This window comes from Bombyx mori, chromosome 22 (genome assembly GCF_030269925.1).
Source record: "Bombyx mori chromosome 22, ASM3026992v2".
NCBI lineage: Eukaryota > Metazoa > Arthropoda > Insecta > Lepidoptera > Bombycidae > Bombyx > Bombyx mori.
The window spans coordinates 9,000,196-9,016,637 of NC_085128.1; the positions used below are offsets into that span (position 1 = coordinate 9,000,196).

General features: G+C 37.9%; 1 protein-coding gene across 1 annotated transcript; it reads left to right on the forward strand.

Annotated features, from left to right (window-relative positions):
* Positions 1 to 5,578: 5,578 nt before the first annotated feature.
* CPR46 (cuticular protein RR-1 motif 46) lies at positions 5,579 to 7,372 on the forward strand. The gene is made up of 3 exons (NM_001043536.1): positions 5,579 to 5,616; positions 5,719 to 5,837; positions 6,981 to 7,372. Exons 1-3 carry the CDS (start codon positions 5,608 to 5,610, stop codon positions 7,195 to 7,197), a joined length of 345 nt encoding a protein of 114 aa, NP_001037001.1. The 5' UTR covers positions 5,579 to 5,607; the 3' UTR covers positions 7,198 to 7,372.
* Positions 7,373 to 16,442: the final 9,070 nt, after the last annotated feature.

Sequence of the window (16,442 nt, forward strand, 5' to 3'; positions counted from 1 at the left end):
TTTGCTTTTCTTTTTTTTTTCTTATAGTTTCGATTAGTTTCATACCTATTTGTGTTTTATTTCCAAGAAATTAGTAATCACTGGGGCGAAATAAAGTAAGTTCTTTTAAATTTACTATTAGTTTATGCGCTCGTGGTGAGGCAGAATGGCATTTGCAGACAAATTAATCTCGAGTAGTTTTTATAGTATCCGAGAATTTCAACACTTAAGATATTTTTTTATTCCTCATGAGAATGATAGCAAGATTAACCGTGACACTGCTTTGATCATAATTAAAGGAGCAGGGTCATGCTTAGCTTCGGTCATTCATCGCTTAATGTAAATGCACCCTGTGACACAGGTTAACTATAGATCGGCTTAGAATATAAAAAAAACAACGTCCAGAAAGTTCTAAGAAGTACCAAAAACCTCATAGGGAAATTTGAAATTATGTAATCGAAAAATCTGATAAAACACTTGGGATACGAACAAACAAATGGTAGGTAATGGTGGTAGGACGGGTCTGTGGTAGTCTGCACGGGTAGGCACCACCTGCCTGCCTATTCCTACCGTGAAGCAGTAATGCGTTTCATTTTGAAAGTTGGGGCAACCGTTGTACTGTAAAAATGGAGCCCTCAGAATTTATGTCTCGAAGTGAGTGGCTGCAGTTAAGTTGATGCCTATGGGCTCTGATAACCAACGAACACCAGGTGGGCTGTGAGCTTGTCCACACATTTAAGCAATAAAATATATATTTTTTTCTAATCGAAGAGATTTCTTCTTCTTAATTTCACATGATTATGTGGCCTTAAAGGGTGCAGATTTAACGCGTCTTACGATGCCCCGCCATTTCTCCATGCTCGAGATGCCATTTTGCTGCATTCATCTAAGGGGCCTGTCTGCCACTATAGTCAATATGGTAGGCTTACCGCATCCCGACCCACTTAGAGGATCCGGCGAAAAACTCAGCGGATTGTGCCTATGGGTTAATTTGTATGTCGACGAGTTCGGCGAGAAAAAACGAAACTGCATTCGGAAATCTAGTTATGAATATCTAATAAATAACTAAAAAGAAGGCTTTTTCCTAAGAGTTGTTACTTCGTTCTCATTCGTAGCTCTGGTTTGAGTGTATTTTGTATGTTGATATGTCTTCCTTATTTTTTTAATGTTTAGTTGTTAATCACGGATCACCTGGTGTTAAGTGGTTAAAAACGTAAATGCCGTCACCCACCTAGAGACATTCTAAGTTTCTGTTCTAAAGTACAGCGGCTGCTTGCCCTTAAAAGCGGCATGAATTACTTGCTCAAGATAGAAACAGGCAGGGTCATGGTATCTTTTTTTTCCCGACGACTTTTGAATGCCGAAACGACTCCCTTAGGGGTGGTGGTAGTACCTATCTATTTTTACGGCGAAGCAGTTAGGCGTTCCGGTTTGAAGAGATTTCGATTTCATGGGCGGGCTGCGTCCAGTCAGTCCTCGCCTTCGCGTTGGCCTCAAAAACTGTTTCACTGAATGTAAACTTATTAAATCTACGAGTATACGTATAACATTTATTGATAACTTAGCTAATGAAGATTGCTATTCTATCAACGTTAAGTAAGTACACTATTTCCTTTTCAAGTATGTTTAATTTCAAATTCGTATAGTTTTAATTACAATCTGAAATATATAGGTATAATTAAAATGGCGAGTCGCGCGATCAATGCGACCGCTGATTACTTACTACAGCAAATCAGCGAACAAGTTAACGGCCCGATGTTGTGTCAATACGAACGTGGACGCTAAAATTCGAACGACCAATCTGGTGTTTGCTTTTTTTTTACTTTTTAGGTCAAGAATGTAGCGTCAAGGTTGTGTCGTTGGTAGTGCCTGCGCTGGGTAATTAAGATATTAGAACCAGGGCTAGATAAAAAAAATACGTTAGGGAATTGCGAACCCGGCCGCGGAGACCAGCGTCGTTGGTTTTCGACGATCGTTTCGACTACCCGTCGGGTCAATCCTCGGGGTGGCGCCGCAAATTTTGTTGTAGTGTTGACCGCGGAGTTTTTGCTCTGCTCGGTTTCTGACCTCAGGCGGAGATCAGACGACGAGTGAGAGATTGCAAGGGGAGTCGTTTGGGTAGGGTCCTAGCAATATTTGCGGACCGTCAAGACCCACACACCTCGCGTGCCCCCTAGGCACGGGAACCTCATATTAGAGGACGAGAGTTCCGCCATCTGATCGAAAAAATAAAATAAAACTACGAATCCGTCTACTTCTTCGATAGTAACTTCCATCCGACCTCTTAAGATAGGTCGGGGCGTTTATATAATATAAAATAAAACCCGCTAGATGGTGAACCAGTCAGCCCGTCAGCCCGTACCGCGTTTTTTAGATTTTAATTAGCTGTTAATAAAACTGCGAGACTTAAACATGCACCCACATAAAAAACACGTTAGCCTTGAATTACAAAACACACACAATTTCACGATGTACAGTACCGAGGTGACCCCTGCAAAGGTTAAGAGCACATCATTTTTATTTGTGTCTTGCATACCGATTCGAGACACGCTTAGCCTACCTGTTTTTTCCCCCGGTTCTATCATACCTGATGCTTTTGTTTTTTGAACAAGATACTTCTTGACCTTTTGAGATCCAATTTTAATGATTTAATAACATTCGTTATATAATTAAGGTTTGAAGGGTGGGATGACCTTCATACAACATCAATGATACTTTGACCTTATGTTTTAAGATGGATGGCGACGTTCACTTTATGATTACTACGAGCTCCGTTGATGAGCTATCATCAGATAGGCCGTGAGCCAATTTATCAACCCATATTGTGTAATAAAAAATATTAAGTGCTCCATATTTTAATGGAGTATTTAATATACTGGGTAAAATAAAGTAATGACAGGAAAAACATTTTCAGGTTGAGATAACTAGATAATGAAATTATGTATTTTAAGAAAAAAAAAAGTTAAAATTACTCTTACAATACATACATAAAAACACTCGGGAGTAAGGTATTTGATAAGTATAAGTACAAATTTCGTAACCGGATTTGAACCCTGGCCCGGCGCATCACTCGGTACAAGTACAGCGGCGTCTTATACTTTGAGCCATTACGACTTTAGCATTATTTTAGAATATTTTTATTTCTTTTCTTCTTATCCATACATCTTCCCGCTGAGTTCCTCGCCGGGTCTTCTCAGCGGGTCGCGATTCCGATCGCTGCTGCCCTAGAGTTGATAGGTTTCCTCCGGAGGCGCACGGGCTGTTGTTAGCAAATCCCAACCCTTCTGGCTGAGAATTTTCTCGCCCACCTGTTCTGATGAAATTCGTAATGCCATAAGGCCACCAGTAATCCTTCCTTCCTATAAAAATATCATTTTTCGTTTCAATAATATTAATATTATATTAACGTGTACGTAACAACGTAAATGCTTAATAAATTTATATATGATAATATACGTACTAAACCAACTATTATAATATGATAATAGGTATTTAAAATTGTCGGTTTAAATAGAACAAATAAGATCACGGATACAATCTGTATTCTCCGCAAATACACACCAAATTGAAATAAGGCTGATTAGTATGTGCACCAACTCATAAGTTGTAGGAATGTAGTAGGTATACCTACATAATGGCTGGTTATAACGATTAGAATTTTTAAATACGAGATTCAAAGTTCATAGTTTAAAATCATTAAAATTCAAAGGATTGCGTTATGCATGTAAAAAATTGCATTTTTGTCAATTTCTCAGCATGAAAACTAGTAGCCGTGATATTTCGTTGATGCTTTGACTTATACTACGAGTATACAAATTTGTATAACTTAAATACAATTTTTCTTCACTAATAATTGAATGATTTTACAGCCGTCTGGTGTAGTGGTAAGTGACATGGTCACTACACAAGGGTGTCGCGGGTTCGAATCCCGCCAAGGGAAGATATTTGTATGATAAATATAAATGTCTTTTCCAGGGTTATGGATGTATATTAAATATATGTATGTGTATAATATAAAAATCTTACATTTATTTCCGTTATCTGGTACCTGTAACACAAGTTCTTTACGAACTTATCACGGGACCAGTTAACGTGGTGTGATTGTTAGTAAATATTTATTTATTTATTTATTTATACGATGTTAAATTGACATTTAAAAGACCAGCTTCAGTTGTTTTCTTAGATCGTTTCTAGATACTATAATTTGACTTGTTACTTTAGATGCAGCGATGTTGACAGAATTCATTTTTAATTGCTCTTAGATTGGAAACAAAACCACAGCTCGCCTGGTATTGAGTAGTTACCGGATGCCGTAGACATTACAACGTTTATGACATCATCCAGCTTGACACATGAAGTCGTTCTCTCCATTTAATTATACAATGGCAGTTTCAAGTAAGCTGGAAGGCATGACTACTTCGCGGGAGAGACCAGCAGGATAATGCGGGTTCTAAATATTTCAAAACTTTAGTAAATACGCAAATTTGTAAAGTTTGGCGAGTTTAATTTTATTAAATGATGTTTGTTTTGTTATTGTGGAAGTCGTACAGGCGAAGTCGCATCACTCGATGTGGGTAAGCCGGCCGGCAAGCTGGAAGGTGCGACTACTCCGCGGGAGAGACCAGCAGGATAATGCGGGTTCTAAATATATAATAACTTTAGTAAATATGCATATTTGTAAATTTTGTCGAGTTTCATTTTATTAGATGATGTTTGTTTTGTTATTGTTGAAGTCGTACAGGCGAAGCCGCATCACTCGATGTGGGTAAGCCGGCCGTCCTTTAGGCCACGGATGTTTTTAAAGTACATAATAGAAATGGTAAATTTTTAAATCTCAAATTCAGCACGTTCAAAGATATTGAGAAGCAATGGGATCACCTAGTACTTGAAAATGCATCCAGTCATCTGTTACAAATTAGTTTTTATTATTGCAATTACATCGAGTGACTGACAGCAGGTTTTACTATGGGCCCGTCAAGCTATTTTCCACCATCATGACAAATTTTTTCAAAACAATCCTACATTTTCGTTGGAAAGGATAGGTTGGTTATCTTAGCACTTAGTTGAGACTACAACCACATACGCCAAGCTAGAGTGGTAAAATTTTTTTTTACATACATTTCCATTGGTACCAGCTTTACACAAGTAGGCCGTAAGAGCGCCTTTACATACAAAGTATAAAATAAACAATAAACTTATTTCAAATGTTGGTTTTGTAAGTTTCCGAAAAAATACCAATATTTTAGGAATTTCCACTAAGTCGTATGCTTAAGTATTAAATATGCAATCAACAATAAAAAATGGCATGATATTTTAAACCAATCATTTCATTAAATTTATAAAAACAAATGAAATTACCATTTAATTATTTATCCTTCACATAATACCAGCATGCAATGGGTACACACACACACACTACACTCCAACGATCAAATATAGTTGTGGTCAATGTGTACACATGTAAGCGTGTGATCATCGGTGACCGAATCCGGTATATCGACATCATATGTTTGCAGACGTTTGACATTACGATAGATCTGCAGTGAAATGTATAAAAGATTTTGTCACAAGCATGCAGGCATCAGTCTGTCATCGGGTACCAGCAGGAACGAACCAAAACTATTAAAAATGAAATTGGTAGGTCCCTAGTTTTAAGCTTTTAGTTCGCGATGCGAATATTTAATTGTTTTTGTTTTAACAATGTAATTGGTATTTAATTTTTAAATATTTTTGCCGCAGATCATCGTTGTAGCTCTCGCCCTTGTGGCTACCGTCATCGCTGCCCCCCCTACAGAGGACTACCCTAAGATCGTTCGGTCTGAATTCGACGCCAGCCCCGATGGAGCTTACAACTACAAGTAAATATTTTAAAATATATTTTTAATAGTACTTATATTTGCAGTTTAGTCATAATAGCTTAATATCTATCTAGCACAAAGCGATTCGGTAACCGCTTAATATCAGTTATCTTCATTTCAAACATGAATATTGACACCTGAATGAAGTTCGGAATCCAAAATTCTCAATATGGTTGTAATAAAGGCTTATACTCTTTAAATCGGAAAACATTACTTCTTTATCAGTGATAAAGAGTTAAAACTATTTACTTTCATAGTTTAATCTCATTTTTAGTGGTCACGGACGACAGCCCTGGGAATTAATGTAATGACAATAAAAATCGCGAGCTTAAACCGTTTAAGTACATAATTTTAATAATATCTACGACTCGCAATTATTATAATGAAAAATACGTTCAGCTTACCTGTCTACCTAATTTACTTAATATCATTTTATTTACCTAATTTCATTATCCAGTAGTCATTCAAGGGCGACGCGGAAAAGATCGTACGTGCATAGGTAATCAAATGGGCGGAATATACACCGTTTTATCTACGGGGCCCGATTGCCACTTAGCACCTGATGTAATGTTAAGTAACCTAAAGCCGTATAAAATTTCAATCTTATCACCAGTAGTGTTTTGTATTTAAGACTGTTATTGTATGATGAATCCGATGAAAGCTATCAATAATTTTTTTGTGTCTTAAAAACCAAAATTGAAGCAGAGGATCCTTCTAGTTCCTTGCTTCTTACACACTTATAAATGGCGTGGCCTACAATAATAATATAAATTAAAAGAACTATTTTTTTATTAGCGGTAGGACCTCTTTGAGCCCGCACGGGTAGGTATCATCTCCCTGCCAATTTCAGCCGTGAAGCAGTAAAACGTTTCGGTTTGAAGGGTGGGGCAGCCGTTGTAACTATACTGAGACCTTAGAACTCATATTTCAAGGTGAGTGGCGGCATTTACGTTGTAGATGTCTATGAGCTCCACTAACCATTTAACAACAGGTGAGCTGTGAGCTCGTTAACCAATGTAAGCAATAAAAAAAACCTACTTATAAATGGCGTATTTGACTCATGCGAAATCACGAGATTTGTGACCTAGAATAATGATATAATAAATTAAAAGAACTATTTTAATACGTTCTTTTTTATTATAGTTTCGAGACTTCCAACGGCATCGTGCGTAGCGAAACTGGTGAGCTGAAGGAGGCTCTCGACGACGACAACAAGCCTCACGTTATTGTTGCTGTGCGTGGAAGCTACAGTTACACGAACACTGACGGCAAACCTGAAACCATTACGTACTTCGCTGACGAGACTGGATACCATGCTCAGGGTGAATCTATTCCTCAGGTCGCCTCCGCCACGAGCTAAACTTCTAAATTCCCTGGATAGATTTAAGTAATGAAGCCTTAATACAGGATTGTGTGGCGAAGCATCCACCACATTCTCTTGTTACTCGTTATTAATTTGATGCTCACTGCCATATTTTTTTGTACGTTTTTTTTTACTATTTGTTGTGTTTTCAATATGTCATGCACAAAGACAATAAAGTTCATTTGATATAAAATGCGTGTGATTTTATTTTATATTCTATATTTGTCATGTAGACTTGTTTTAAATATTGCGATGCGTCCCATTGAGTCGGAAAAGCCTTATCTTAAAAGCTCTTAAAAGTTTAAGGCTATTTGAATGTGGATATTTGAAAATTTGCCTAGCAATAATCGAATTCGATGATTGTTAATAAAATGTATAGTGTCATTACCTTGTTTGTACATTGTGTCGCAATAAGATATGCCTGTTCATATTATAATTTAAGACTGGTAAGTGACATAATAATATATTGATTTAATACGACATGATAATTCAGTAAAATTCTATCAAATTGACACAACCCGTAATCACAGATAATACTATTCTTCTTCTTCTCCATCGCTCCCTCATTGCTGAGGATCGTGACTCCGTTTCAGCTTGTCGACTGCCAGCCTCCATTCCGCTCAGTTTCCTGGTGTAATGCAGCGCTAAGTGGTCCGCTGGTTTGCTCGGAGATCTGGTATATAGATAATACTATATTTAAACTATTATTATTAATGATTAAACTATATGATTAAACTAATACTATATTTATTTATTAAATTAATTATCTTAAACGTTAATATTATAATCATACCTATGCCCGACTACCGGGCTCAAATTCAAGGGTTTCTTAGTTAATATGAATAAGTTTGATAATAAGAAGCTTACAAATGACTTCCACGATGAAGAAAGAATATACATATTTTTATTTTTATTTTTATTTTTTTTATTGCCTTTGTAGGCAGACGAGCATACGGCCCACCTGATGGTGAGTGGTTACCGTCGCCCATGGACTTCAGCAATGCCAAGGGCAGAGCCAAGCCGCTGCCTATGGCAAAATAATTAAAATGAAATAGATATTATGGTACGAGCTCCCAGACTTTGATATTGAGCTCAAATGATGTTGTTGACAATCGTATTCAGGATATTCGTTATAAATCTGTGATCCATTTTCCTCAAGCTACTGCTATATTATTATAAATTTACATATCATCTTCTTCAAAGGCTAGAAAAAAGTCCTCAGTGGTAGGCTGCAGCTAGGTATTATTGCTGATGTCCATAAGCGACGGTGACCACTCATCATCAACTTTGAAGTCATAATGACCTAAAGGATAAGACGCCTGGCGCCCTCGTGTCGAGCGATGTGATTCTCTTAGAATCCCGCAAGCAGGTAACAATTCTTCTAATGAAATACGCACTTGACATAAAATATGTATGCTTACGATTCACTTCCACGATGAAAGAATAACATCGTATAATAAAATCAAGCCCACAAAAAATATAATTTCTGTAATAGCTGGTGGTAGGCGTCCTCTGGGTTCGCTCGGATTATTACCACCACCCCGCCTATTTCTGCCGCAAAGCTCATTACTGCTGAGTAATGAGCAGAAATGCGTTTCGGTTACAAAGCGGGGCAGCCGTTCTACTATGGAACTTAGATTTAAAACTCATGTCTCAAGATGTGTGGCGTCATTTATGTTTTTGATGTCTATCCTCTCCGGTAATGATTTAACACCAGGTGAGGCCGTGAGCTTGTTCATCCGCCTAAACAATGCAATAAATTAAGGAATTAGGGCGTATACCTTCGAAGGTATAAACATAATCAAGTAAACTAGGAAGCTTACCGCAAGGCTTGACTTCAAAACAAGCTTTACGATCAGTATTCCTACTAGAAAAATCTAGTAGGGTACATTATGAAGTGATAATACTGCGATGACTATTTTAGTCCCGAAAATAATTTAGTATAATATATTTTACTTCTTCTTCTTCCAGTGCCTCTTCAATCCTGAAGGTTGGCCGTTAGCTTCCTGTATTCCTTTCTGTCAGCAGCCAGCCGGAACAGCTATTCGACGGAGGCAAATCCGGTCCACTCCCGGATATTCCGGAGCCATGACTTTTTTCTTCGCCCAGCACGTCTCTTTCCGTCCACTTTGCCCATAATTATCAGCTGCAGCAGCATGTATCGATATATATATATATATATATTTTACTAGCAAGTTTATTATTAAACTTAGTTTAGAAAAACTTAGTTTAGATCTTATAAAATTTAGTTTTAGCTTAGGGTAATCCGTAACTTTCTTTAGACAAAACAAAGGGGTGCCGGCTTCCATCTTGATTGATGCCGAAAATAATAAATACTTACGATGGTATCATATGCAGGCGATGAACATGTCATAATATTCTCTGCCTGTGAACGTGTTTCCGAAACGTGTGTCACATCACTGTGTTACTAGCATATATTTTGGCTTACCTTTAGTTAATTTGAAGAGGAAGAAACTGCTCGAGGATTCCAGCATCTTGATTTAATTATTAGATATAGATATCTGTCTACGTTTCCCGCTTAAAATGCATATTACATCATTTTCAAACAATTGTTGTTTGGAATTGTCAGAATTAGGGAGTCATTGTTATTTTAATGATGTCATCGCAACGATTCTTGGTTTATTAAAATTCTGGTACTTTGCAGCTAGTTCACACGAGACTGCGAATATTTAAATATTTTTTATTCTAATGGGTAGAATAACCTAACGGTCAGTCAGGTGTTCATTATGGTTCATTACGTCATTAACGTGAATACCGATGTCCACCCTGACATGAGGTAGGTAGATAGGACCACACACAGTCTAATTGTGATGTTTATGTTCTCCGGTAACTTCTGGATTAAATATGTAAATAGCGAACCCCTATTGACGGGAAGTATTTCTTCAGCAAATAAGCTTCCTTTGCACTAGTTGGGAAGACTAGCTAACGTGCTCAAATGTCCAGGAAGGAATCTAAGTCGGAATCTCAATTGCACTAAAACGACGACTTCTTCTTCATATATCCATAAGCACGATCGCTTTCAAGGTCATGACATATCTATTGCGCAGACGGGTCGACGAGTCTTATCCTTTAGGTCAAAACGATTAGTCCATAAAAGTAGTCATAAAGATAACTATAACATATTGATATTCTGTGCTATAATATTTTACATAGACAAGTACTAGATAAGGAGGCGATAGCATTATAATTTATTTTTCTACGATTTCCTGACGGCAGACATTACATGAACTCGTCTTTACAATTTTTAATTATTTATTTCTTACAGTTATTGTCATTTCAATAGTAAGAGTATTCAAGGAAATTTTGATCGCTTATTACTTTTATTTTGTTTATAATATATGTAATTATTTTTGGATGTTATTGGCAGTCATTCAGAGGACGATTCCGATAGTAATTTTGATATGCGAGTGGCCCCTGCAAACATCAATAGCTCATTTTTTGTCGATCTGTTATCCTATTAGACACAAAAAGATGAATAAAAATACATTCCAAAAACATCATGCTGTAATTTTTGAGATCAATTTGTGGATCTTAAGTGTTTTTTCCTACCTATTATATTAATCTCGAGGGATTATTCTAGATTCACTGAACTATTAGGTGAGCTCACGGGGTCCAAACCGGGAGTGTTGCTGAGACTGGCACTGGGAAGGGCAGTACTTCGTAGAATCTACCACCGGATCGGAAACACGATCCACTGAGAAGATCCGTCGAGAAATTCAGTAAGCTGTGTCTATGGGTTAATTTACTCGTCGAGCCCTTCGTCGCAAGCGACGGGTTTGGCGAGGACGGTGACTGGTGCTTGAGGTACCTAAAAGCACCGTTAATGGATCGGGAGGATCCGTAATGACGTGCTTAGAGCCACGTCGACTGTTTACCGTTCGGTCCACAGGATCGGGTATGTAATTACCGGCGGCCACGACAAGCCGGTTTTCATGTCGTGCCGCCTTCTCAAAGTGGTGCAGTGATGCCGACTGTAAATACTTACTGACTGAGTCAAGCTCCAGGTCGTCATGGAGATTCACACAAAGTTACGGTTGATAAATAATATTTCGCTGAAAATGTTTTATACAAAAATTAAGTTGTATGAAGACATTGTGGCCCAAAGGATAAGACACCCGGTGGATGATTTCGAGCGAGTGTTCAAATCTCGCAAGCAGGTACCAAATTTTTCTAATTAACTTTGTACTTAACACACTTCCATGAAGAAGAAATAGCATCATATTATAAAAAGTAAAACCCGCAAGAACTATAATCTAATTAACATATTATCAAGTTGATTGAAGTTGCGTATATTTATAGTACAGTAACGGTTATAATATTGTTTAAATTTATGTGATGTGATGTGATTATGTGTTAATTCTCTAATCTGTACGATTGCGCTTACGTGGATCTCACACTCATTATTGTCTATAGCATTTTCTTAGCTTTTCGCTGGTTCTAATTAAAACCATTTAACTGTTATTCAACATTAGATGCGATATACGCGACCTCTGAATTTCCAATCGTAATTCGTTCTAATGTATTATAAAAATCCATGAAATGATAGTGGAATATTTTTTGAATAATTTATGCAATCGTCTTTTTTTCCTACCTATGCTTGCCTTGAGAGGCTATATCAGCTTCGCCCTAACGTGTAGGTGAGCTCGCGGAGCTCAAACCGGAGTGGTGCTAATACTGGCCCTAGCAAGAGCCCAATCGTATAATTATCGTTGGATGCAGGTGACAACGGGTCGGCCGCACTGGAACATCAATTGGAGAGGCCTATGTTTATTAGTGGACAGTAGACAGGCTGAGACGATGATAGTTAAGAGGTCGAGATTCTATGATTCTAAGGTGCGCATATGTGAAATGTATTTTTACTAAAATAAATCTTTCTGTTCATTTGTGATACACACATTGTATTGTATGATATGATCAGAAAAAAATCATTATTGTTTTATTGCTTACAAGGTTGGACGAGCTCACGACTCACCTGGAGTTAAGTGGTTACCGGAACTTATAGATAGAACAACGTAAATGCCGCTACCGACCTTGTGACCTGAGTTGTAACTCTCGGTTTTTACAGTACAACAGCTGCCCCACCCTTCACTCTGGAACGCATTACTGCTTCACGACAGAAATAGGCAGGTTGGTCGTTCCTAACCGTGTGAGTTCACAAGGCATCCTATGTATGACCAGAACGACTACCCAAGCATCTCAGAAGGAGGTCTAACAGCTCAGTACAAATTGCTTTGCGAGTAAATATTCCACTGGCTTGGAACTGCGAAGTATTAGTTTGTCTATATCTGTCGAGGCTCTTAAGGTGAATAGCTGGGCAATATTGTTGTGAATCTCTTTATAGTATCAAGATGACTAATAAACTTCCGGGCGCGTGAATTAAATTAAAATAAATTATGATTGAATATTTTAAAATGAGTTTCAACCCGGATCTATTAGAATTTCATTTTTTTAAGTTCGCTAGTAAATCTTAATTTAATAACTACTTATATGTATATATTTAATAATTTGCAAAGTACAATGAAATATTTCGACGGCTACTAAATTTATTTGAAAATTAATTATTATTATTGATTACCATGTTTATAAGGCTGTTCTTCTACATTTTCATCAGTTTTAGTTAAATTATTTTGAGATAGATTTTAATTTTATCGTAAGTATGCTGAAAGACTGCTGCTTTTTTACTGGTGGTAGGACCTCTTGTGAGTCCGCCCTGGTAGGTACCACCACCCCGCCTATTTCTGCCGTGAAGCAGTTACGTGTTTCGGTTTGAAGGGTGGGGCAGCCGTTGTAACTATACTTGAGACCTTAGAACTTATATCTCAAGGTGGGTGGCGTATTTACGTTGTAGATGTCTATGGGCTCCAGTAACCACTTAAAACCAGGTGGGCTATGAGCTCTTCCACCCATCTAAGCAATAAAAAACAAAAAGATTTCTTGAAAAAATAATGAGGGCAATTTTTTCTTATTGCCATATTTTATCATACTGCGTGTACTTATTGATGATTAATAAAGTGAACGAAATGCTGATTGAATTAATTTCGCTTATAGCGTTAGGTGTCTTTAAATCGTAAGATGCGATAAATATACATATATGTATATATGTACATTTATATACTCATATATACATATATGTATATATATGTATATTTATATACTGGGGGCATCCTGTGGTAGTCGCTAACATTGAGTGAGCTGTGAACAAATTTTGCAGCGGATGATTTTGTAACATTTTGTTTCTTACTATATATTTATTATACATACTCGCACTACTAGTACTAGCGACCCGACCTCGCATCGCTTCGGGAACTGTAATGTATTATTGATCTTATTGAATTTTCTTTTATACAAATCTGGCCCTGACAGTAACACAAACAATAAAATGAGGTAACAAATAAAAAATTTAATCTTCCCTCTTCTTATATGCCTAGTTCACTATTTTGGCGATAATGACATACACATAAAACATATATATATATATATATATGCTGTCACGGGCTTTTATGTAGGATTGTTTAAGATAAACATTCCCATAATACATTGTGTAACTCAAAACACTGCGTGCCAGATTAGTTCGCAGATGGCAGATTTTTTCCTACTTACTTGACACTTATCGTTATATTTTGTAATTCACACTATATCTTTATAAATTATAGCCCATGTGTTATTCTGATACGTAAGCTATATTATTATAAAGTTTCATCAAAATCCATTCAGTAGTTTTTGCGTGAAATAGTAACAAACATATATCCATACCTACATACTTACAAACTTTCAGGTTTGTAATAGTAGTAGGAAGGATTTATGTATGTCTTATATCTTTTAACAAACATAACCACGACCACTCCGCCCGGAGTGTACGACTGAGAAGAAGAATGTTTTTTAAACGAAACGTACGACTGTCTTCCGTATCCTCGTTGTTGCAAGTCGAAGATCAGCCCGAAGCGTTGAACTGACTACGTCTGAAAATTACACTTAACATGGTACTAGATAAAGCACAGATCAAGCAATTTTTTTTTTGTTATTTTTTTTTTATTGCCCTTGTAGGCAGACGAGCATACGGCCCACCTGATGGTGAGTGGTTACCGTCGCCCATGGACTTCAGCAATGCCAGGGGCAGAGCCAAGCCGCTGCCTACCGTATAACCATAAATACATAGATACAAGCATCTCAGCAGACGGAAATCGCTCCGAAGTGGTGTTTTGTATGTATTAAGGGTGTTCAAGAAAAGTAATTATACGAGTAGGTATAACGCATTTATATTAACTGTTTTTCTAATTTTTAACGTAGTCTCCTTTCAGGTTTATATATCACATTTTGTATATACTTTTTATAAAGCTAAAATTTCCTTTAAAAAAATTAATCTCCTGATCCCTTAAGAAATCCTATTCCGCGACGATTACTGCGATAATCATTGAAATAATTTTTGAAGTCGTCGTGGCCTAAAGGATAAGATTCCGGTGCATTCGTGTTGAGCGATGCACCAGTGTTCGAATCTCAGGCGGCATATATTGTAGTCGTCGTGGCCTAACGGATAAGACGTCCGGTGCATTCGTGTTGAAGCGATGCACCGGTGTTCGAATCCCGCAGGCGGGTACCAATTTTTCAAATGAAATACGTACTCAACAAATGTTCACGATTGACTTCCACGGTGAAGGAATAACATCGTGTAATAAAAATGAAACCCGCAAAATTATAATTTGCGTAATTACTGGTGGTAGGACCTCTTGTGAGTCCGCGCGGGTGGGTACCACCACCCTGCCTATTTCTGCCGTGAAGCAGTAATGCGTTTCGGTTTGAAGGGTGGGGCAGCCGTTATAACTCTACTTGAGACCTTAGAAGTTGTGTCTCAGGGTGGGTGGCGCATTTACGTTGTGGATGTCTATGGGCTCCAGTAACCACTTAACACCAGGTGGGCTGTGAGCTCATCCACCCATCTAAGCAATAAAAAAAAAAAAAAAGGCGGGTACCAATTGGAGTCGTCGTGGCCTAAAGGATAAGACGTCCGTTGCATTCGTGTTGAGCGATGCACCGGTGTTCGAATCTCAGGCGGGTACCAATTTTTCTAATGAAATACGTACTCAACAACTGTTCACGATCGACTTTCACGGTGAAGGAATAACATCGTGTAATAAAAACCAAACCCGCAAAATTATAATTTGCGTAATTACTGGTGGTAGGACCTCTTGTGGGTCCGCACGGGTAGGTACCACCACCCTGTCTATTTCTGCCGTGAAGCAGTAATGCGTTTCGTTTTCAAGGGTGGGGCAGCCGTTGTAACTATACTTGAGACTTTAGAACTTATATCTCAAGGTGGGTGGCGCATTTACGTTGTAGACGTCTATGAGCTCCGGTAAACACTTAACATCAGGTGGGCTGTGAGCTCGTCCACCTATCTATACATTAAAAAAAAAACATCTTCAAATTTATGGCCCCTGATATGTTCTTTTTACCGCGGAAATGGGTAGAAATCACTAGGAGCTAGGTTCGGTAAATATGGAGGATGTTCTTTCAATTCGAAGCCAGCTTCTTGAATAACAGCCATCGCAACTCTGGACTGGTGCGCGGGAGAGTTATTTGCGCATTTCCTCCCGCAACTTTGTTTTATGTCCTGCGTACTAAGTCCCTGTAATAGTGGCCCCATGATTTAAATGTTCGGTAATTTCTACCCCTTGGCTGTACCAGAAAAAACAACGCATGATCTTACCGGTGGATGGAATCGCCTTTAACATCTTCGGAGTTTGAGATGACGGTCTCTTCCAAGTAAGTCATGGACTTCCAAGTCATGTTATTTCGTTTCCAGGTCATAATGGTGAAGCCATGTTTCGTCCATAGTTTTGAATTGAGCCAAAAGTTAGTCAAAATCTTGTTGTAACAAACCCAAACAGATTTGTGGAATCCCAGTCCCTTTTGTTTCTGCGCGTCAGAAAGCATTCTGAGCATTCAGTACCCTGACACTTTTTGCATACCCACAAGGTTATGTATAACATTATGGAGATTTCCTATAAATATCTTCATTTCCTGTGCCACAAAACAAACAGTAAGATTCGCCAAGAGAATATTTTCAACTTTATTAATAATTTGTTCAGTTACTACTGATGTAGGGCTTTCCGTGCGGGGGTCGTCGTTATTGGAAGTTCTTCCTCACTTGAACTCAGCACACCAACGTACAACCATAGAATATAGGGAGCATGAACTACTAATGTTGCTCTCAAGTTTTGATT